Here is a 21,859-nt window from a genome sequence, read left to right on the forward strand (position 1 = left end):
GTGCTGCTGGAGATTATGATGTTGCTTAGTGCTGGAGATGAGCCACCTTGCCTGATGTGTGGGGGCTGCAAAGCACACAGACCCAAACACACTATATATGCAGACAGAACGAGAGAGAGACAACAGAGAGGGAGAGAGACAGAGGGAGAGAGACAGAGGGAGAGAGACAGAGGGAGGGAGACAGAGGGAGGGAGAGAGAGAGAGAGAGAGAGAGGGAGGAAGGAAGAGAGAGAGAGAGGGAGAGAGGGAGGGAGAGGGAGGGAGGGGGAGGGAGAGGAGGAGAGACAGACGGACATTCTGTAGATACAGAGAGAGAGAGACGTTTTGTAAATACAGAGAGAGACAAACTATCGATACAAAGAGAGAGACATGCAGAGAGACACTGGGACAGATGGGTTCAGAAAGACGCGGAAAGGGAGAACTCGAGAGGCCGAGTCCTTTCAGGATGACCACATCCACCCTGACTGCAGTACCGCACGTCCAACTCCTTCGCCGTTCTCCCCCATTGTGCCGTCACCGTCAGCCTTGGGACAATCTTGGACCTTTCACCGGCCACAGGGTGTGCGTCTGTGTGGGTTCACGGTCAGTGTGACACACAGTGTTTCTCCTCTGGACATTCTACGACGCCGCGCGCCATTGCAGCGAGCGCGCTCTCTCTCTCTCTGCCTCCGAAACCTAACTCTGCTTCTCCTGTCCGCTTCGTACTGATCAGACTGATGACCTGTCCTTCTCTTTTCTTTCTCCCTCTTTCCTTTAACGCCTCCTCCTCCCTCCTCCTCCACCCCCCCCCTCTCTTCCACTCTTCCTCGAGACTCTTCCTCCGTTCACGCCGATGTTCTCCCCCTCTCTTTCTCTCTCTCTTTGTTTTCCGTCCTCCCTCCTGTTCCCGCTCTCTCGCTCCTTCACCCACCCCCCCCCCCCCTCAGACCTCCCACTCCTCCTCCCCCTCCTCCTCCTCCTCCTCCTCTCTCTCCTGTCACTTCCAGCCCTCGGTAGTGGCCCTGGAGGAGGCGGGGCCTGGGCTGGGGCTCAGCATGTCTGTCTCTAACTCCTACCTGAGTGGCCACGCCTCCCTGACCACGCCCACGGTGAGTGAGTCCCGCCCAATCAGCGCGGGGGGGTGGGGGGGGGCGGGTAAGGGGCCCGGCTTCTCTGTGTGCTGTGCGGTTCCGTGCCGCGGGCCCCTCCCTCCATTTTTTTGGGTTCCGTTCCGTTTGGCTGTGTTCTTGTCTTTTGTTCCTTGTTCTGTTCCCATGTTCCCATTGTGTGTGTGTGTGCGTGCTGTGTCACTTTGTTGTTATGGTGTTTTGTTTGCTTTGTGGGCATGGCTCCATTCTAGATTCTGAGATCGTGGCAATTAGGTGGTGTGTGTGGTGACCGTTTAGACGTCTGTGTTTCGTGACGTGTGTGCTGTTGTTCTTTCAAACTAACTGGAACTAGATGAACCAGGGGATCATCTCTTAAGACGATCAGACCAGGGCCTCCGAGCAGCCTGTCTACCTGCTGAATGGGCTCCGAGTTATGACACCACCCTGACCTCTGACCCTCTGTGCATTAGAGGAGGGGGTGTGTGTTGGGGGGGGGGGGGGGGGGCGGTGCTTGTGCGTGTGTTGGGGGGAGGGGTGTGTGTGACCCTGAGGGGGGACAGGACGTATGCATCGACATCAGCGTGTGTGCATCAACATCTCCCTGAGGAACCGGAGGAATGCTCACCAGATGGACCTGATGCTAAACAGACTCCCTCTTCCCTAACCTCTCCTCCCCGTCCTCTTCGCTCTACCTCTGCCACCTTCCTTCCCTCTCTGTGCACCCTCTCTCGCTTCTCAGCTCTCGCCTCACTCTCGCTCTATATTGTCTAACCTATCCCCTCCCTCCATCCTCCCTCTCTCTCTCTCTCTCTCATCCCCGGTTTCTCCCTTTTTCCACTAGCACATCTTTTTCTTTCCTCCCCTTTCCTCCTTTCTTTCTCCCCTCCTTTCCTCTCTCCCCTCCCCCCGCCCTCTGCTATGTCTGCCAGTGGAATGTCCACATTCCTGAACTCCTCAGGGCGTGATGTTTTGGGGGCAGGGGGGGGGGGGTGCTGTCATGGGAGAAGGGAAGGATGGAGGGAAGACAGAAGGATGGAGGGAGGCTTGGAAGGGGAGAGAAAGAAGGAAAAATACAATTCCTCATTTTCTGTGAACTCCCCTCCTCCCCATGTCTGTCTGATTGGCTACTAGGAGGTTTGGTTCTGTGTGCATGTGTTTGTGTGTCAATAAATGAGCATGTATGAGAGAGAGAGACAGACAGGGAGACATACAGACAGGGAGACATACAGACAGGGAGACATACAGAGAGAGAGAGAGACAGACAGAGAGAGAGACAGAGACAGACAGACAGACAGACAGACAGACAGACAGACAGACAGACAGAGAGACAGACAGACAGACAGACAGACAGACAGACAGACAGAGAGACAGACAGACAGAGAGAGACAGACAGACAGACAGACAGAGAGAGAGAGACAGAGAGAGAGAGACAGAGAGAGACAGAGAGAGACAGAGAGAGACAGAGAGAGACAGAGAGAGACAGAGAGAGACAGAAAGAGACAGAAAGAGACAGAAAGAGACAGAAAGAGAGACAGAGGTGTTTATCAGTGATCTGTTCTGGGTGCTGGTATGCAGCGTCAGGTCTGGTATGTAGGACATGCTCCAGCAGGTTGGTCTGCCTCTGACTGGAATCTCCTCACCTCAACATGCTGACCTCACACACACACTCACACTCTGCACAGATGCCTATTTGTTGACACACAAAGGCTTTGCACACGCACGCACACACACACTCACACTCAAAGTTCTGGAGAAAGGGCAGCACTGTGATCCCGGCATGTGTGTTTGTGTTCATGCTGTCCATCAGTCAGCGGCTCCTCTGTGTGTTCCCTTAACACAGAAGATAAAGCTCTATGTTGCCATGGCAGGAGGTGTGTTGTGTGTTTAGGTGTGTGTGTGTACACAATGTGTTCAGATAACAGTCCATTATAACAGTTCTGCTAGGTAGGAGGTGCTGGAGAACACGGTGAACTTCTTTGTTTTTTTCTCTCTTTCTTCAGCTGCTTTTTCTTTCTGTTCTTTCTTAGCCTCTCTGACCTCCCATCCTGTCCCTCCTTCCCTCTTCCTGCTTCTCCGTCTTTCCACCAATAACAGAGCTTGGACCAAGCTTCCTTGACCAATGCCACCATTCTGGATGGCAGTGGGGGCGGGCCCAACGGTTCCCTGGCCGGGTCATTGGGCTCTGTGGCTGTCTGTCTTCCTTCTGAGTCTTCTCTCACCGACTCTCTCCACACCTCAGCGGTGAGCCTCCACCATCGACAGGCAGGCAGACAGGCAGTAAGACAGACAGACAGACAGACAGACATACAAGCAGACAGACAGGTAGAAAGGCAGGTAGGCAGAGAGACACACACCTCTCGAGATGCACAGTCAGCAGGAATGAGTGCGTGGCCGTGTGGAACAGGAGGACGGCAGATCCTGGATCAGATAAGAGATGGGAGCACGGATATTCCTTAGCAGTGTTCGAGGTGGATTCAGCTCAGACAGCAACATCGTGACACACTCATCCGCCAGACCGCCCATACGGTTACAACTCTCACCATGTGTCATAGCCCCCCCCCCCCCTTCCACACCCACCCACACACAGTTAAAGACTAGTCCTGCGCAACGCAACCTCTACAAGTAAGTTCTCGTGTGGACATGTCGATTGGTGGATAATTAGGTTTTGAGGGCCGGTCGACAGGAGCTGTAGTATCAGCGCAGCTGCTGTTGTTTTCTTACTGTAGTCTGGTATTAAATGTCCATGGTGTAATCGGTGCTGCAGAGAGCTACCATGAGAACACGTTGGTCTCCGTGGTCTCCTGCATTCTCTCTCAACCCAACCACAGAGAGACCACAAGTGAATCACGAACCCTACTGCCCCCTGCTGGTTACCTAGTGGTACTGCAGAGCGAAAGACCCGACGAGACCCTCTGTTATGCAAACGCCTGATCCTCTCCCTCCGTCCTGCTTCCTCAACGGTCGTGTGTGTCCCCTCCTCTCTTCCCGTAGAGTGAGAGCGCCAACGACGAGGGCGGCGAGGGGGAGTACGTCAACCTGTACTCGTCCAGCCAGGCCAATGGGGAGCTCCCGCTTCCCCTCAGAGTAAGTAGCTGACCCAATCAGCATCCAGGGACCAGTTCCATTTCTGACACGTAACCTGCATCCCTGAGTCCCAATCTGGGCCGGTTCCATTTCGACCCACCCCAATCAGTTCTGGATGTAAACTGGAACACAGGCTGTGTCTCATTCCAATATAACGGCTGGTTGAATGAGGGGCCTGTTCCTATCCTGAATTGACTAGGCTCAAATGGGATCTCAATGCAGCCTAACCCCCCCCCCCCCACACACACACTCACAGCATGCAGGTGCTGGGATTGTGATAGGGGGCTTGTGATGCTGCTCATTGGGGAGATGTCTGTGTGTTGTCAAAGTATGGTCTGGCTGATTGAATGTCTGGCTGGCTGGCTGGCTGGCTGGCTGGCTGAAAGAGCTGTGCTTCCAAAGTGTGTGGTATCATCTATTCCAACCTGGACTGAAGCTGCCTGCGCTGATTGAATGGCTGTATGGCCTAGTGTGTGTGGGTGTGTGTGTGTGTGTAACTGACTGGGGATTTACTGTAACATGGTTCACTGGTTTCTAATTTTCCAACATTCCCCATAACAGCCTGTGTGTTTGTTTGTGTACGCCTGTGTGTGTAACATCTGGTTGGTGGCATGTTGTGTATCGGGGTTGGTCTGTACGTGTGTGTGTGTGTGTGTGTGTGTGTGTGCCCACTCATGTGTGTATATAACTCTTGGTGTCTGTTCTGCTCTTTTACAAAACATCTACAAACGATTGGTGGATTTCACACATACATATCTCGTCATAGCCCTATACAGTAGTGTCATGTGACTTGATAAAGGCAGCATGTCACATGACAACTGCTAATACCCTGTAACTAGTGCATGGGATGAACCAGACCCTTAGATACCTCTCCTCATTGCATGGTCTCCTGTTTCACTAACACTACACCTGGTTCCACATGATGTTACTCTCCACTCACCCTGATACATCTCTCCCTCTCTCTCACACACACACCAGGAGCCAATCGCAGCTGATGATGTCCTTCAAGACTCCGCCCCTCAGATGCCGTCCTCCAATAGTAAAGAGGCTTTGGACAAGGAGAGGTATGAGATCAGGTGACCGTGCAGGGTGTAGTGTGTGACTGCTGACATTAGACTCAAGACGCTAATCCTGCTAATGATGCTAATGATGCTAGGTAACATGCTAGCATGCTAGTTTTAATCATGCTAGAACACGGTTTGTGTGTGTGGGCTTGAATATTGCTGAAATGCTAAAACCCTAAGTAAATGAGGCTAGGAAAAAGTGCGGATTACACATTTTGTTACACTGCTAGTCTTGGAAACAGAGGTGCTATTGGTGCCATTAGATTGAATTGTTTTTGCGAGCTGATAGCCAGCTAGATTAGGCTATATGGTTGTGGTGTAGCATGTTGTTTGTTTTTGATTTGTTTTATATATATATGTATTTGCAAGTGTGTTTGTGTGTTGTGTTTGTAGAAGGCAGAAGTCTACAGAGTCGGGCCAAAGCGACGAGGAGGAGGTGGACGAGCTCTCTCTCATTGACCATAAGGAGATTATGAGCAGGATTACACTAAAACAGGAGGTAACACACTCACTGATGTTACAGTATGCTACACACGCCACTGCTGATGTTACAGTATGCTACATGCTAACGTAGCCCCTTACATGGTGTTGGGATTTCTTTTGGTCACAGTTGAATGACGTGAAGTTAGTACCTCATCAGTAGTACCTCATTCAGTAGTACCTCATTCAATACAAAACACATGCATGGAGAGGCTGCTAGTCTGTTGGGATGTTCATTATCAGTTGACTTCCTGCTGCCTTCTAGAGGCAGTCCTGAGGAACTGCAGGGCAGGTTCTCCCTTCATTTCCTTTCTTTTTTCTGTTTGCTGCAGTCTGACAGGACTGTGTGTGTGTGAGAGAGAGAGTGAGGGAGGGAGATTGTCTGAAATTCTGTTCACTCTGCAAGGTCAGAGATGGGGAGGGAGGGATAGTGTGTGTGTGTGGGGGGGGGGTGAAGAGAAGGGGCGGTTTTAGCAACAAAGGACAGCTGTAGCTTTAAATGAAGGTACTACTGGGGTGATATGCTGCTGTGATCAGCATGTGCCAGCTCTCCCTCCCTCTCTCTCCCCTCCCTCCCTCCGTCTCTCTCTCCCTTCGTCAGGGAGGGTGGTGCGTGGCAGGGACGGTTGGGGGTGGACAGAGATGAGGGGAGCTGCATTTTGGGCTAGACTGCATTCCTGTTTTAATTCCTCATCAATGCTCTCTAACCCGCTCTCTCTCTCTCTTTTTCATCGCCCTTTGTTTCTCTCCGTCAGAACGATGATGGTCCTGACGTGAGGGCTGGATCAGGAGACATCCTGCTGGTTCATGCCACAGAGACCGACCGCAAAGGTACGCATCTCTCTCTCTCTCTCCGTCTCTCTCTCTCTCACTCTCTTTCTCTCTCTGTGTCTCTCTATCTCCCCCTCTCAATCACTCTCTCTCTTTTGTTTCTCTCTCTCCCTCTCTTTCCCTCTCTCTCTCTAATCGGTTCATCCTTTATATATGCTACTGTGATTCTAGGTCAGCGTCTACTGTGAGCCTTGATTATAGATCAGAACCTGAGCTTGAGCTAGGCTCATTACTGAGTGAACATGAAGGGACTGATAAAATGAGCTCCTTCACCATATGGTTCTGTTTAATCCAGGATGAGGTTAGATAGTTATAGCTCTAGGCAAGTTGGACTCGCATTATTTATTTTGTGTGTGTGGCCTGCCTCGTGAAATCCTGAAACGTGAAACGGTCAGAAGATGTTGTGTTTTCATCTCTGTGCCTGAAGCAGTGGACTGAACATGTGTTGTCCTCCTCTAGATCTGGTGCTGTACTGTGAGGCCTTCCTGACCACCTACCGGACCTTCATCACCCCTGAGGATCTCATTAAGAAGCTACACTACAGATATCCTTCACACCCGAACCCCTGCAACTGGTCTGACAACCACAACTCAACCGTTTAGCAACAGTTTCAACTGTAATTCTGTACCAGAAGATGATTCGATCCATGTGTCCATTAGTGTTGGTGTGCATGACAACTGTCATGTCAGTGTTGAACTCTGAAAGGGAAGTGGTCTCATGTAGCTAGCAGGGTTGCATGGGAAGATGTTCTTTTCCAGAAACTTCTGTCTGTTTACCTTGACCCCGGAGCACATACACCAGGTTCTGTCACAGCCCAGACACCTTCAAAAAGCGGGTCAGCAAGAACACCTTCTTCGTGTTGGTCCGCGTGGTGGACGAGCTGTGGTGAGTAGGAGCCTCCGGCTGAACTGTGGACTTCCATGGAGGACCCTGCAGGATCTCCTGAGGTTCTGCTCGGAGAATCTGGAAGCAGAACGCCTGCCAGCGTTGCATGTCAGACTTGAGAGGCGCTTCCCTGCTATGTGAAGGAATTTATCCTTTCTCTCTTTTCTCTCTCTCTCTCTCTTGGACTCTCCTCCCTCCCTGGTCTTCCTAATCCTCTCTTCCTTATGTCCTTCGATCCTCTTCTCCTTTCCATCCTCTTATCTGTCTTTCTATTCTCTCTCATGGCTGCACTCGACTTTCGTCCTTTCCTTTCCTCTCATCCCCGCCCCCCGCCCCACCCAGTCTGGTGGAGCTGACGGAGGACATCCTGAAGCAGCTGATGGATCTGGTCTTCAGGCTGGTGTGCAACGGCGAGCTCAGCCTGGCCCGCGTCCTCCGCAAGAACATCCTGGACAAGGTGGAGCAGAAGAAGCTGCTCCGATACACCAACTCCCTCAAGCCGCTCGCTGCAAGAGGCGTCTCGGCCAGGTACGGGGGGGGGGGGGGGGGGTCAGGGGAAAAGCCCCTCCTCAGAGATACACGCCACACCAGTCCTCCTTATAAAAGGACTCGTCGCCAGAGGCGTTTTGGGGGTCTGGGGTCAAGGGGTCAGGGATTGGAGCGGAACTCGCCACGCCAGAGATGTGCTACCTCGGTTGACACTGGCATTCTGTCCTACAGACCGGGGACTCTACACGACTTCCGCAGTCATGAGATCGCCGACCAGCTCACTCTACTGGACGCCGAGCTCTTCTACAAGATTGAGGTAGGAGACACTTCCTGTTCCGGTTGCAGTCAGTCGTTAACGGATGAGATTGGAACGTGTCTGGGAGCTTGGTAGGAGTGAACATGGGCGAGTCAGACATTATTGGTTCTCAATCTTCTGTCTCTCTCTGTCTCACTCTCTCTCTGTTTGTCTCTCTCTCTCTGTCTTCCCTCCTTCCTTTCTCCCAGATTCCAGAAGTGCTTCTGTGGGCCAAGGAGCAGAATGAAGAGAAGAGTCCCAACCTGACCCAGTTCACGGAGCACTTTAACAACATGAGCTACTGGTGAGACAAGAATCATTCTCTTGTCTCTCTTTCCGTCCTCTCTCTCTGTGTCTTTCTTTCCGAGTCTCTCTCTTTCTCAGTAAAACACGCATAAAAAAAAAAAAAACTCACACACACACGTTCCGGGCCCCAGACCTCCCTGGTAACGTCTGTCCTCCTGTCCTCTAGGGTGCGCTCTCTGATCATACAGCAGGAGAAGGCCCAGGACAGAGAGAAGCTGCTCCTCAAGTTCATCAAGATCATGAAGGTTGGTCAAACCATCACACCCAACACATCTTTCACCGCTCCCAACATCCTCAATCCGTTTCCCTTTCTGGACACGGACTAGGAATTTGTCGTGTCGACTCGTGTGTTGACTTGCGACTCCTACTGCATACATTGTGAATCCGTGAAGCATCTGTAGTCTCCGTTGCTCTACGATCCTTGGTACCGGATCTGGAGGGTTCTCCCAGTCAGTAGACTGGGATTGAACGCACTCTCACTGTGACCCCCCATCCCTTCCTGTTCCTCCATGCAGCACTTAAGGAAGCTGAACAACTTCAACTCGTACCTGGCCATCCTGTCGGCACTGGACTCCGCCCCCATCCGCAGGCTGGAGTGGCAGAAACAGACCTCTGAGGTGAGACAGGCCGGAGAGGAGAGACCCGATGGTCTGTTACGCCGTGACTGCACCGTAACGATACTATTGTGATACTGTTCTGGCACTGTTATGATGGCGAGAGGAGGAACAGAGGAGTGTTGGTTGTGATCAGAGGGTGAGATGGGCTGGTCTCGGTGGTGAGACAGGCTGTTCCTGGGTGTGATCAGAGGGTGAGATGGGCTGGTCTAGGTAGTGAGACAGGCTGTTCCTGGGTTGTGATCAGAGGGTGAGATGGGCTGGTCTAGGTAGTGAGACAGGCTGTTCCTGGGTGTGATCAGAGGGTGAGATGGGCTGGTCTAGGTAGTGAGACAGGCTGTTCCTGGGTTGTGATCAGAGGGTGAGATGGGCTGGTCTAGGTAGTGAGACAGGCTGTTCTTGGGTGTGATCAGTGTAGCATCACTGTGCCACGTCTCAGATATGAATCTGTTAAACATGCATGAAGCCAGCCTCGGAGCACAGAGAGGATGTTCATGTCACTCACCTCCCTACTCCCTTCCTCTACTTCCTTCCTGCCTCCCCCCTCTCTCAGGGATTGGAGGAGTACTGCACATTGATTGACAGCTCTTCGTCCTTCAGAGCGTACAGAGCAGCTCTGGCTGAAGTGGAGCCACCCTGTATTCCATACCTGTAAGTGAGAGCAGTGTGTGTGTTTGTGTGGATGTGTGCGTGCGTGCAACATGCGGCAAATCGGGTGAATGGGACTGTCTACTCTTTTTCGGATCCCTCTATCTCTTCCAGCTCTCACTCCACCTCCCTCCCTCTCTCTCTCCCTCCTCCCTCCAGGGGTTTGATCCTGCAGGATCTGACGTTCGTCCACCTGGGGAACCCCGACCTCATAGAGGGGAAGGTCAACTTCTCCAAACGCTGGCAGCAGTTCAACATCCTTGACAGCATGAGGCGCTTCCAGCAAGTGTAAGTCACCAGGATGCAGCCACACACACCAGGACCCAGACTTACACACACACACACATTTATACTATATTCACTGCAGGAGATTATTTATTTTGAAGTCACTTAAATGCCTGCTTTCTGGGTCGTATTTGCATCCAGGCATAACCTCATGATAACCAAAGTCATAGGACATCTTTTATTTTGCCCCGTCCACCTCCCCTCTCTCCCCCCTCTCTCTCCCTCCCTCTCTCTCCCTCTCTCTCTCCAGGCACTACGAGCTGAAGCGCAACGACGACATTGTCTCCTTCTTCAACGACTTCAGCGACCACCTGGCCGAGGAGGCGCTGTGGGAGCTGTCCCTGAAGATCAAGCCCAGGAACATCACCCGCCGCAGGACAGAGCGCGAGGAGAAGACCTAGAGACCTCGCCCCCCCCCCCCCCGACCCCCCGTCTCCGCCCCTTCACAGGCTAGGCCACCCCCCTCCCTCCCACCGTGCTTCAGACACTACACTCACTTTACTACAAACAGACCCACAGATGGAGGGACTGGGAGACCGACGGACACTAAGAGCAGGGGAGGAGGAAGAGAGGAAGGGCAGACTGAGAAACTGGAGATTAAAAACTGTTTACAGAAGCTCCACTGCTGTGGGAGACTGGGTTTGGGATTATAATCTGCACTGGGATTGGGATTATAATCTGTCAACTCGGCTGTCTGCTATGGAGTGAAGCTGGCAGGGGAGAGAGACCCTGTACAACCATGGGAGATAGGAGAGGAGGGAGAGGCACTGTGCTGCCAAGGAGGAGAGGATGCAAGGAGGAGCCCTGACCGGGAGAGGACAGGGAGCTGAAGGCACCCTCCCGTCCGCTCCCTTCTGGATTGGAGATTGTGTGTGCGCTCGCGTGCGTGTTTGAGATGAACACTACTCTATAGCCACCTGAGATATTCCCAACTCACCCCGCCCCCCTCACCCACCCCTCACCCCCATGTGTTTGCCATGGGGTCAGCCCCCCCACCCACACACACACGCATACACACTTCACCCCAGCACACCTTCCCCAGTGTTCCGGAACAGTCTGACAGGAACTGTGATTTCACAAAGCAGACTGGGCTGGGAGTGGGTGTGTCTTGGGCCGGGTGGCCTCTGAGGGGTGGAAAGACCATGAGGGGCGGGACTTACTAAAGAGATTTTGTTCCGAGTTTTTTTGTGTAAGAATCATGTATGGTTATGATGTATTATATACAATACTCCTTTTGTTCTGAAAAAGGATGTTTATGCTCAAATGAGAAGAGCTCATTTTAGAGAGCTTCTCCCAAGTGCCATAGAAATGTGCACTAAAAAAAGCAACAAAAAAATACACACAAAAGAGAATTACTAAAGATGCTGTGATCTATGTCTGTCATTCTCAATCATTGTGTGCCATGTTCAAGTATAGACCACCATCAGGCAATCAGAATCACGTGTGTAGTTCAAACGTGCGTGTGTACAGTACTCGTCAGAAAGTGTGCATGTGGCAAAGAGCGTGTGTTTGTGCGTGTGGGAATGAGAGAATGTGGAAACGTAAACAGCAGTCCATTAGAGACGTGTGTTTTGTCAGTCCATTCAGTGCTCTAGTTTTTCCATTCATATTTCTTTGAAATAATCGTCTCAATCCACACATCACTGTTGTTCTCCAAACCCAATAAAACTGCTCTGTTTATACATACTTTCCTGGGCTGTTTTTCTCCAAGCAGGAGAGAATATCCTGTGATGCTCATTTTGCTCACTGTGAGACACTTGAGATTAAGTTATTTTAAGTTCCATGCAACTTGACAGCTCCCCAAAAAAATCTAAACAGCCATTAACACATTAAGTATTTATTAGTTTAAATTTTTTGGAAGAATACAAAAAAAAAATAGTTTAAGGCATCAGTTTACCTTTTAAATATACAGAACATCACAAGGGCAATGCAGAGGCTACCATATTTTACATTCCCAACAAAATATTAAAACGTGATAAGTGAGTACATGGCCTGATATATATATATATACATACATACATACATTCAGAATTAAATGTTCAAGCAACCAGAAGGTAATTCATGAAAGAGTTTGAGTAACTTCATAAATAGTAGAACTTTAACCAACAGTGAACCGCACAGGTTATAAAACAAATAGTGCAAAGCGAAATTCATTCAAAACAAATATGATCATCGTTTGGGGAAAAAAAACAGTTGCCATGGTGTGTATCGACCTCTTCCCAGCGAAGCTGGAAGGTTGTTCAGAATGGAAGACAACCTCAGGAAGATGTGTGTCACTAAGCACCTGTACCTCGAGTGGTTCTGTGATCTCCAGGCGTGTCAGCGACCCACCTCGCTAATAGAGCTAGACCTCGTCAGTAACGATACACACACACACACACACACACACAGAGTTGTCTCAGTGCGGGCGGCTGCTGGGCTCCAGTAGGGCTCTCTTCCCTGGGGGGTTAGGGATGCCGTTGGCCAGCTCCCCCTGCTCTGAGATGGTCCTCTTCAAGCCCCTGGCGTGGCTGTTAAGGGACCCGCGCTGCCACTTGCAGATGTCACCGTTCAGGATGTCCTGGATGTGCTGAACTATCAGGTTGATGGCCACTGAGAAGAAAGAAAAAGGAGAGAGTGAGATCTAGTACATGTTTTCCTGAAATGTGTCTCAGTTTGCTCCCTCTAGGATTAGGTACAGGGTCTGCGGCGCATACTAAATGCACTATTTGTATGTTGTTTTCGATAAAACCATCTGCTAAATGAATAAATATAAAGTCAATGTAAAACAGGAACACTCAAAATGATGAACAAAATGATGCCTAGTGAGACATTGGTAGTACCCATGTTGTCGACTCCTCGAGGAATGATGACATCAGCATACTTCTTGGTCTGGGAAAATAGAATACAAATCATTTTTAAAGCCGATGAGATAATGAAAAAGATAAATACGGGACAGCGATAGTTCACAGGAGACTCACAGGCAGGCAGAATTCTTCGAAAGCCGGCTTGACAAACGTGGTATACTGAGTGAGGATCTGCTCCAAGTCTCGACCTCTTTTCATGTCACGCAATACTACAAGGAAAGCACAAAAGGTCAGGACGAAGACGTGTGCATGCGGGCGCGCGTGTGTGCGGTGGGGGCGTGGATATACCTCTGCGTGACAGCCTGACGTCAGAGTCTGTATCCACAAACAGCTTCATGTGGAACATGTCTCTCACTTCCTGCATGTAGAATACCAGGATCCCCTCGAACAGAACCACGTCCGCAGGGTAAACTGTGATTTTCTCCTGCAGCCTGGACACACATATACACAAACCTTATGCCTGTAGTATAAGACTGCCAATGACAATGTCTATACATTAGCTGTTTTGATGAAGAGTGCAACTGAATTTCCATATTTTATGTCCTCTGGGAAATGTGGGAATTGTCAAATGTGTATGAAATGTCTTACCTGGAATGGGTGACAAAGTCATATGTGGGGACCTCAACCACTCTCCCCTCTACAATGTCTTTCAAGGTCCGGTACATCAACTCGTTGTCAAAGGCATCTGCACAAGACAAATCAATATTATCCAGTAACATTTAGACAACATGCAGTTTATACTATGCAGGACAGGCCAACAGATTGATTGCTTTCTCTAAATCGAAACTTAAATCTACATTTTAAGTTTCACAATCAGTAAAATACTTGTAGCTTCACTTTTCGTACAGAGGATGCATTGCAACACGTGTGAACTGAATGTATCTGATTTTATATTACAACTACGTATGTTGGTGACTACAGTAACCTACCGGGGTGGTCAAAGTTATATTGGCCCTTCAGCGCCTTGGCCTTCTGGTCGGGAGTCAGGACCCGGTAAAAACTGTCCTGGCTGACTATAGCCACCTTCCGCTGACGATGGTCCACTTTGTTCTGCCCCAACATTTCCATGATCTTGGCACATACCGTTGACTGAAAATAGACAACGTAGCAGTAGTAGTCATTGACATGGTCTATGCTCCTGAGTCCTGTTTAAAGACTCCAGTGTTTCCTCTACGTGCATTTTTTCCTCTACGTGCATTTTGCAGCGAAACAATAAATGAAATTCCAACAACGTTTACTTAAGCTCCGTAGGCCTATGTGTTCTATAATATTCATGATTGTATTTTCAGGTGAGTTTGTTAGCTACAATGTTTTCCTCCCAGATGAGAAAGATGCATAATTGCTTCAGATAGATAGCACTAGTAGTAGGCTACATTACGATTCAGATAGCGAGGGGATCCGAAATTTTAAGGAAAAGAAAAAGTCTTTCTCACTTTAAATCCTGGAGGAAACACTGGACTCCGACCTTTTATTCCCACCAAACATGCAACCGCGTGACCCACTGCTTGTGGAACTGGATTGTCCAAACACAGCAGGAGATTTATTGATGTTGGCTTCACTACAAATTGATCATACTGGCTCTTCAACATAAGCTAGTGGTTTACTTGGTACTAAGCTACCCGCTGACAGCTAATGTGGTTTCCTAATTGATGGCCTAATATGTACATTCTGAATCCGTATTTGATGTTTAGGAAAGGGCAGGGGTGTGTCTGTTGTATGACAGTTGACAGCTATGCTACTGACTAGCAACAGTAAACTAAGCTATCTACTTGAAGTAAAAAGTAGCTAGCGAGCTAATACATACTGCGCCATTTCTGCAACGATAGCCAATCAAGTAAACTAGCACTAGCACACAAAATGTGTACATGACAAAGTTAGCTGTAATACCTTGCCACTTGCAGTCCCGCCGCTAACCCCGATAAGAAAAGGACGGTGCCTCGGCCGCTCCACCTCCATCAGCCCCATGGACGTCATATATGGACCGTTTTGTGAATACAGCTGGTGAATTTGCTCCAAGCTAGTTACTCACTCACTGACAGTCACTGTCCAAAATCCCGGGTCCCGCTCTCGTATGAACGACCGCGAGAGCACACACACCACAAGTCACGAGAACAGAATCCTTGAACATAATCAGAGACCGTCTACGGATTTAGACATTAGACTTATTAGACATTCTCTGACATAATTTATAGTAATTAATTCATAAAGAATGGATGATTAACATGTGACATTTGTATATTATTTTATTAAAACTCAGACTTGAGTCACTGGTATCCTTGCATGGGTTTTAAATACGTAGGCTACTTTTAAGCATTTCGAAATACAATTTAAAATGTATCGAATGTAGGTCTCGGAGTAAACAGATCGAGCTATCATTGCTTTTGAACATTGTGCTCCTATATCATTTCATCATCCAAAAATCCCATTACATCACAATTAACATGTCATCAAGGTTCAGTCTGATATGGTTTGATTTAGTTTCATTTAATTTATCACATGATTAAGTTGTGGGATACAGAGGAAGCAGGAGTCAGTGGGCAAGTCTGAATATCTCAGTAAAATAACTAGACAACAGACCCTCATCTGCTCGGTGAGTGACTGTATGTGTCTTTATTTGTCTTCCAGCAGACAGAAACAATAGTAGCCCCAGTGACTGACTCTAGGTGCCCTCCAGTGCTAGTGAGTACCAAAACCCCCAAAACCTATAGTTGTGAAGGAACCAACCAAGCTCCCTGCCCAAATCTCAGCTCCTACAACAAAGAAGACTATGTCTACTGCCCCTTCGCTCACACGTTGACCCAAACTGTCGACTCCAACCTGCCCGCCCTCCCAGACATTCCCAGAAGTTAGTCACAAGTTAGATCCAAAATGGCAGCTATAAAAATGACATGATTCGATCTGGCCTTGTTATTTCCTGGTTAGACATTGCCCCCCCTAAAAAGCTCAAATAAATCATTGAAGTGGGTGATTTGGATGTCTTTATAGAAGAAAACAAATAAAGAATTAGAAATCAAAAGGGACTTTATTACACTACAGCTAAAACACAATTTAACATTTTCACTCACTCTTTCTCATTCTTCTTCTTCTTTGTCTCACACACACACACACACACACACACACACACACACACACACACACACACACACACACACACACACACACACACACACACACACACACACACGCACACTTATGATTTCCCAGAGTCACTGTCTGTTTTTCCTCCTCCTTCCTTAACGGACTCCTCTGCAACGATCTCCCAGGCTTCTCCTCCCTCTATCCTCCTCACCACCTCTCCCTTGGCAGCCAGAATCTCCTCAATGTTCCTGACGTAGACAAACAGTATCAAATCAATTGTATTTGTATTGCCCTTTTTACAAACAATGTCACAGAGGGCTTCACGACCATAGAACTGCCCCTCAGCCAACCTCAACCAACCTCAACCCTCAAGGAAGACAAGGAAAAACTCCCAGAAAAACAGTCCTGATGAGTTTCTTATAGTCGTGTGCATGATCACTGTGAACAGGGTGTGTGTTGCATTAGGAGGACTCGCCACCCACCTCTTTCCCTCCAGGTCTGAGAACCATCCCAAGTTGTCAGCAATGATGTGGTGTTTCTCACATCCTGGGCACGTCACTATGACAACACCTTTGTGATAGGCCAACTTGGATATGCGCTTTGTGGACCTGGTCGAGCACACCTGTGTGGATGCAAACAAAGTGACATTAAAATCGTGATGTTCATGAAAACTGTAACTGACCTGATAAGTATAATTTATGACCTTGCATGTGTAAACCAATTGATAATGTTTTGATTCAATCTTCCCAATGGCTCCATCGCTTCCCACAAGAGAGGTTTTTGAGAAATATCTTCGCAGAGCATGTCCGTGTCCACACTGATCGATGATAGCTGATACAGTTGGTCCTTGATATAGAGGAGTGGCTGCCCTTCTCATTTTTAACTGGAGAATTTCATCAGGTGCTGAGTGAAAGTACAGTCGTCTAACTGTCAATGACGTAAAACGTGAACATAAGACTGATATTTCCTGATTATTCCAAAATATCGTATTAAGCGTCCGCATGGAGTTTGAAAGTAACATCTTTGGAACATTTGACACCTTAAGATAAACAATGTGCTTCTGTCGCAGTTTTATGACGTTATTAGTAAATACAACCATCATTTTATTTGAACCAATAGTTTCTCTCCAATCGTTTGCGGTCGTTGGTCACATGAGCCAATGAATTTACCAAAACATTGAAAGCGTTTCCGGTTCCCTTCCACAGACTGAGCAAGAAATAGAAGAGCACAAGTTACATGTTAAGCCTGTATGGCACGCAAACTAAACATATGCTAAACAATTAGCTAGTGCAGTAGACAAATTAATGGCTCGCAATGTTTCCGTTAAAGATTATCAACATTTTCATCTGTGAATCGTTACAACAGGTCAATGACCGGATCTGCCAAGTCGAAGCGTCAACTTTTGTCAAATACGTTGTCTACTCAATGGATAAAGGTTTCACTGAAGGCACGTTGTTGTCAGAAAGCTAACCAAGTCTGCCCACGAAATAATGTTGTTGACGGGAATAGTAGTAGCTAGAAACTTTAGTATATATTGTCATGTTATTACGTTTGACAGGTCGCTAGACCTCTCTTGCTCTGTCTTTAGTCCAAATCCTTTGTTTTCTCCCAGTAGATTGGAAACCCCAAAGTAAAAACAAAGTGTACTGGGAATGGCTGAAGGGCAAAGACACTCCCTGCATCCCTTTCGACGGCGTTCCTTTTATGTTTATCGGACAGAAGGTTATGGGGTGCCATCGCGGCCGTGAGAAGGACAGCACAAAGAAGCAGCGTTACATTGAAGCCAGAGCGAAGGTACAGGAAAGACAGGTGTTCTACAGAACCGCGAGGGCCACATACTTCCTCTTGGCTTAATACATAAAATAAATACCGTTCTACTACTGTCATCATTTCAGGCAACCAAGGAAGAAATGGAAGCAAGGAAAGGAAAGAAGGGGAAGAGAGTTCACTTGATTCAAACTAAGAAGTTGTCCTGCCCTGCCAAAGTAGCAGTCACTCGCATTGCCAAGTTTAATGGGTTCAAGGTAATGGAGTGCTGAGTTAAGCATTAACAGCTGCTTAGTGAAGTTGCTAAACCATATGACAATTAACACATTTTACTTAGTAAATATTCTACTTATTCTATGCTGGGTGTCTGAGTGCATATGTGTGTGTGTGTGTGTTTCCAACAGCTGGATACGGATCGAGTGCGAGAGAAGAAGGCTAAGTCCATGGCCATCAGACAAGCGCTCCTGGTGGACCCAGCCTCAGTGGAGTGGAAGATCCTGTACTATGTAAGAGTGCCTAACATCTCGGACCACGTGGGCCACCCTATTGGAAAGGTAAACACGGTGACATGTCTCTCAAGAACAAGATGGGATTATCCTCACTAAATCACAAATGGCGACAAATACGTCAAGTCATTCTTGATTTGACAGAAATGCTATTTTTATTCGATTTTTGGAATCTAGTCCACCTATGTGCCATCATCAAGCACAATAATTACCCAGTGGCTCACCCTGTCCTCCCCTTCCTCTCATTCCCCCAGGGGGCGGACGACGTGGACGACCGTGTGAGGGACTACATCCGCTCCATGGTGAAGCGGGGCGTGACCCGGGTGCAGGAGATGAAGGTCCACATGGTGAAGTACGTGAGGACAGAGCTGTTCAAGGACGGGGCTGCCCCTCCACACAGGAAGTACTTCCCCACCCAGAGGACCATCAGGGACATCATGACTCAAACTCGAACAGAGGAGAACTTCACCAAGATTGACCTTGCCAACCTTGTGGTGAGAAGACTGTGCTGTGCTACTACTAGTTTAGTATTACTGCCGTACCACTACTATATACTACAACAGTGGCAGGACATCTTACTGCTACTATTGTGCTGTGTTGTAAAACTGTTACAACTGTACTATACCATGTATAAGTTGTTATTCCTTTTCTAATTCGCTCCCAAGTTACTGAAATTCATCTCAATTATCAATTGCGTATGTGTGTGTCCCTGTAGTCTCTATCAAACAGCTGGAAAGAGGAGGCGCCCCAGACCAGCTACCTCTTCAGGACGCAGTCGGAGACCCAGAACATGTTGCTATGCTACCAGACCGAGTGGCAACGGGCGCTGCTGCATCTCTACGGCGGCGAGGTCTTCTTCCTGGACTCCGCCTACAAGCGGGCGCGCCTGCCCCTGCCGCTGTACCTCGTGTGCGTGCGCACCAACGCCAGCCTGGTGGCCGTGGGGATGTTCGTGGTGCAGTCCCGCAGCGCCGAGGCGCTGAAGGACGCGCTGGGCGTGTTCAGGCAGTGGAATCCGGGATGGAGCCCTGCGTACTGCCTCACTGAGGACTGCCCTGTGGAGATGGAGGCTGTGGAGGCCGTCTTCTCTGGTGAGCCGGCAGGGTCCCGCTGGTCAGGCTGTCACTATGTAATACGAATGTTCTCTTTATTGCCTAGTTTGTATAAAAGAAGGTTCGAGTAGAAGAGGACGTTGATTATATGCGACACCCTCTGTTGGTCTAGTCAAGGCACTAAAACAGAGCAACCACAACCCCAATGAGAACTGTAAAAAGGGGTGGAAAAATGTCCTCATGATCTACAATAACCCCCCTCCCCCCCTCTACACTGTCAGAGCAAGTGTGCAGCAGGTAGCTAGCAAGCTAATGATTCTGCTTCCTGTGTCAGGCTCTTTGGCGGTCTACAACGACTTCCTGAGGGAGAGGACGTGGACCCAGTGGCTGGGCAACCGAGCCCGTGGAGTCACAGACCAGGCCGAGGTGTTGGAGAAGATGAAAGCCATCGCTGGGGCACTGACCAAAGACGACCACAGGAGGGCGCTGTGGCACCTCCAGGAGAGCTCCATCTGGTCACAGAGACCTCTCTTCAGGAACTGGTTCTCTAAAAAGTGGCTGACAGAAGAGAAGGTTTGTTGTGCATGTCGGTGCTGAGCTGCACCAGGCCTCAGTCGCTAGAGGAGGCCGACTTGAGACAAAGAAGCGCTTTATTGCTCTCTGTGAGGGTGATTGATAACAACATATATTGACTGTTTTTGTCCAACGGCATATTTCCACACATCAATAATACCACCATATCAATACTCATAATCACGTCGCGGACATTGCACAGCTCATTAAATCCAGCCCATTTAAACAACAACGTTTCATCATGTGTGTGTGTTTGTGTGTTTTTGTGTGTGTGTGCACACATGCGCCTGTGCCGTGGCAGAGGTGGGTGAGCGTGGCGCGGGCTGAGCAAGTGAACCTGGTGTCCATCATGAATGGAGGAATGCAGCTCCAGAAGGAGTTCTTCTCCCACCAGGACCTGCGAGTCCACAAGAGCAGCTCCCTCAGTCACATCCTGCGTTTCCTGGCCAGTGACCTCTTCCCTCAGATGCTCCAGAGGTATAGATGGATGGATACATTGTCTGCCAGACAGACACTTCATTCATCATCACGAGTGAAGACATCTCGAAAATAATTAGGACATTTTTGCATAATAGTAGTGTATCAAAACGAGAGAGAGAGAGAGAGAGAGAGAGAGAGAGAGAGAGAGAGAGAGAGAGAGAGAGAGAGAGAGAGAATGCTCAACTCACAACAAAAAACTCAGACATTCAATTGTGAGTTTTATACTGTAGATAAATTCAACCTTCGAACATGTTGCAAAACTCTGAAGCCTGCAGAGCCTTTGACGTGTTCCTACATGTTACACTGATATGGTTAGTTAATGTTATCAAATCAGATGCTACTGGTAAAGGACAAGAGAACATTATTATGTCATGGGTCATTTTAATTGCATATAGATTTCTCAAGCTTATAAACCTTATACATCAGGGACTGTGAATCCGAATCTAAGACAGTCTCTCCTGCATTCTCTAATCCGCAGATACAGCAACCTCAACAGCCAGTCCTCCAGAGAGTTCATCCTCAATCCCAAAATCCCTCCCTTCCTGTGGCACCGGCCCAGAACGGTGGTTTCCTGGATGATGGACAAAATGGAGTCGGCCGTCCAGTGTCTGTTTTCGCAGGTGGAGGTTGTGGGCGAGGGGATCTTCAGGGCCTGGAGCAGCTCTGAGGACGGGTCGAGCCACATGCACCTGGTCCGATTCGGCTCAGAGACCAGCCTGCCGTCGTGCGGGTGTGAGGACTGGGTGAGTCAGCGCCTACCCTGTGAACACTTCTGCCAGGTGTTTAGGCTGCTTCCAGACTGGGGCTGGGAGCACCTCAGCCCCCTCTACAGGGACCACCCCCTGCTCACCCTCCACACCCCTCAACCCTCAGAGGTGGAAGGGGCCGTTGCAGAGCTCGTGGACCCCGCGTCCCTGGATCCCTGCCCGGACTGGGATGGCCCAGAGGTCATAGTTCCGTCCACCCCTCTGGTTCTGTCCCCCGCTACCCCACAGGCCCAACCCACCTCCCAGGTTCTGCTCCTCACGCCAGCCACCCCAGTTCTGTCTTGCCCGTCTGTGGCGAGGGTTCTGGACAGCACGCCAGCCGCCAGCGACCGGGATGAGCTGCAGAGGGAGTGTGAGTCCAGACTCAAGTCTGTCATGGAGGACGTGAAGAAGATCAGAGACTTGGACCAGCTCCAGGAGCTGCGGCAGAAACTGGAGGTTTTGCAGGCGCAGACCCAGAGGATAGCCTCTGCCCAGACCGCTCGCTCTCCCCAGACTACTGGGGGGCTCGTGGGCAAGAGAAAGAGGGCAGGGGTGGACATCATCGTAGCAATGCCAAAGCGTGTCAATGTCCTCTCCAGAATCGATTATGAGAATGTTCAGAAATAAGTTTTTTGCTGTGGATGAATGTACTGGATGAATAAAGAATGATTTAATGTATTTTTTTCCTTTAACAAACACAATGAACTTGTTGCTTAGCCCTCATATATTTGTGTGATCA

The 21,859-nt window shown here is 49.1% G+C and overlaps 3 protein-coding genes across 8 annotated transcripts in view; 2 read left to right on the forward strand and 1 right to left on the reverse strand.

Annotated features, from left to right (window-relative positions):
- rapgef1b (Rap guanine nucleotide exchange factor (GEF) 1b) overlaps positions 1–11,827 on the forward strand; it is a 33,382-nt gene extending 21,555 nt beyond the window's left edge. For 3 of the 5 annotated variants that reach the window (XM_067249911.1, XM_067249907.1, XM_067249908.1), the window contains 16 exons: positions 927–1,088; positions 3,183–3,329; positions 4,080–4,172; positions 5,151–5,236; positions 5,630–5,735; positions 6,472–6,547; positions 7,007–7,091; positions 7,340–7,432; positions 7,775–7,960; positions 8,153–8,237; positions 8,426–8,520; positions 8,689–8,767; positions 9,038–9,139; positions 9,690–9,787; positions 9,944–10,072; positions 10,320–11,827. In XM_067249911.1, the coding sequence (XP_067106012.1) occupies positions 927–1,088; positions 3,183–3,329; positions 4,080–4,172; positions 5,151–5,236; positions 5,630–5,735; positions 6,472–6,547; positions 7,007–7,091; positions 7,340–7,432; positions 7,775–7,960; positions 8,153–8,237; positions 8,426–8,520; positions 8,689–8,767; positions 9,038–9,139; positions 9,690–9,787; positions 9,944–10,072; positions 10,320–10,470 (1,773 nt within the window). In that variant the 3' untranslated portion in view covers positions 10,471–11,827. The remainder of the gene's footprint in view (positions 1–926; positions 1,089–3,182; positions 3,330–4,079; positions 4,173–5,150; positions 5,237–5,629; positions 5,736–6,471; positions 6,548–7,006; positions 7,092–7,339; positions 7,433–7,774; positions 7,961–8,152; positions 8,238–8,425; positions 8,521–8,688; positions 8,768–9,037; positions 9,140–9,689; positions 9,788–9,943; positions 10,073–10,319) is intronic. The other 2 variants (XM_067249909.1, XM_067249910.1) reach the window with 2 other exon arrangements.
- A 63-nt stretch (positions 11,828–11,890) lies between these two features.
- Positions 11,891–14,956, reverse strand: uck1 (uridine-cytidine kinase 1). The gene is made up of 7 exons (XM_067249912.1): positions 14,803–14,956; positions 13,845–14,004; positions 13,504–13,600; positions 13,204–13,346; positions 13,030–13,124; positions 12,892–12,940; positions 11,891–12,661 (listed from the first exon to the last, which is right to left on the reverse strand). The coding sequence occupies exons 1-7, from the start codon at positions 14,887–14,889 to the stop codon at positions 12,468–12,470; spliced, it is 825 nt and encodes a 274-aa protein (XP_067106013.1). The 5' UTR covers positions 14,890–14,956; the 3' UTR covers positions 11,891–12,467.
- Positions 14,957–17,214: 2,258 nt separating this feature from the next.
- On the forward strand, positions 17,215–21,779 carry si:dkey-31c13.1 (uncharacterized protein LOC100002197 homolog). Of its 2 annotated transcripts, XM_067250717.1 has the most exons (10): positions 17,215–17,440; positions 17,609–17,787; positions 17,889–18,017; positions 18,165–18,314; positions 18,521–18,760; positions 18,982–19,357; positions 19,653–19,891; positions 20,193–20,368; positions 20,850–21,114; positions 21,245–21,462. In XM_067250717.1, the coding sequence occupies exons 1-10, from the start codon at positions 17,308–17,310 to the stop codon at positions 21,323–21,325; spliced, it is 1,968 nt and encodes a 655-aa protein (XP_067106818.1). In that variant the 5' UTR covers positions 17,215–17,307; the 3' UTR covers positions 21,326–21,462. The 2 variants fall into 2 exon arrangements, with proteins under 2 accessions (XP_067106818.1, XP_067106817.1); XM_067250716.1 differs by having other exon boundaries at positions 20,850–21,779.
- Positions 21,780–21,859: the final 80 nt, after the last annotated feature.

Source organism: Osmerus mordax, chromosome 14, assembly GCF_038355195.1.
Source record: "Osmerus mordax isolate fOsmMor3 chromosome 14, fOsmMor3.pri, whole genome shotgun sequence".
Taxonomy (NCBI): Eukaryota; Metazoa; Chordata; class Actinopteri; order Osmeriformes; family Osmeridae; genus Osmerus; species Osmerus mordax.

Excerpts from the sequence above, each read along its gene's own strand:
- uck1 (XM_067249912.1), bottom strand. The coding sequence starts at position 14,889 with ATGACGTCCATGGGGCTGATGGAGGTGGAGCGGCCGAGGCACCGTCCT. Across the intron at positions 13,347-13,503 it reads GACTTTGTCACCCATTCCAG|GCTGCAGGAGAAAATCACAG; the intron begins GTAAGACATTTC and ends ATGTGTGTCCAG. Across the intron at positions 12,941-13,029 it reads TCGAAGAATTCTGCCTGCCT|ACCAAGAAGTATGCTGATGT; the intron begins GTGAGTCTCCTG and ends CTATTTTCCCAG.
- si:dkey-31c13.1 (XM_067250716.1), top strand. The coding sequence starts at position 17,308 with ATGTTTCCGTTAAAGATTATCAACATTTTCATCTGTGAATCGTTACAA. Across the intron at positions 19,892-20,192 it reads AGTGGCTGACAGAAGAGAAG|AGGTGGGTGAGCGTGGCGCG; the intron begins GTTTGTTGTGCA and ends GTGCCGTGGCAG. Across the intron at positions 20,369-20,849 it reads TTCCCTCAGATGCTCCAGAG|ATACAGCAACCTCAACAGCC; the intron begins GTATAGATGGAT and ends TCTAATCCGCAG.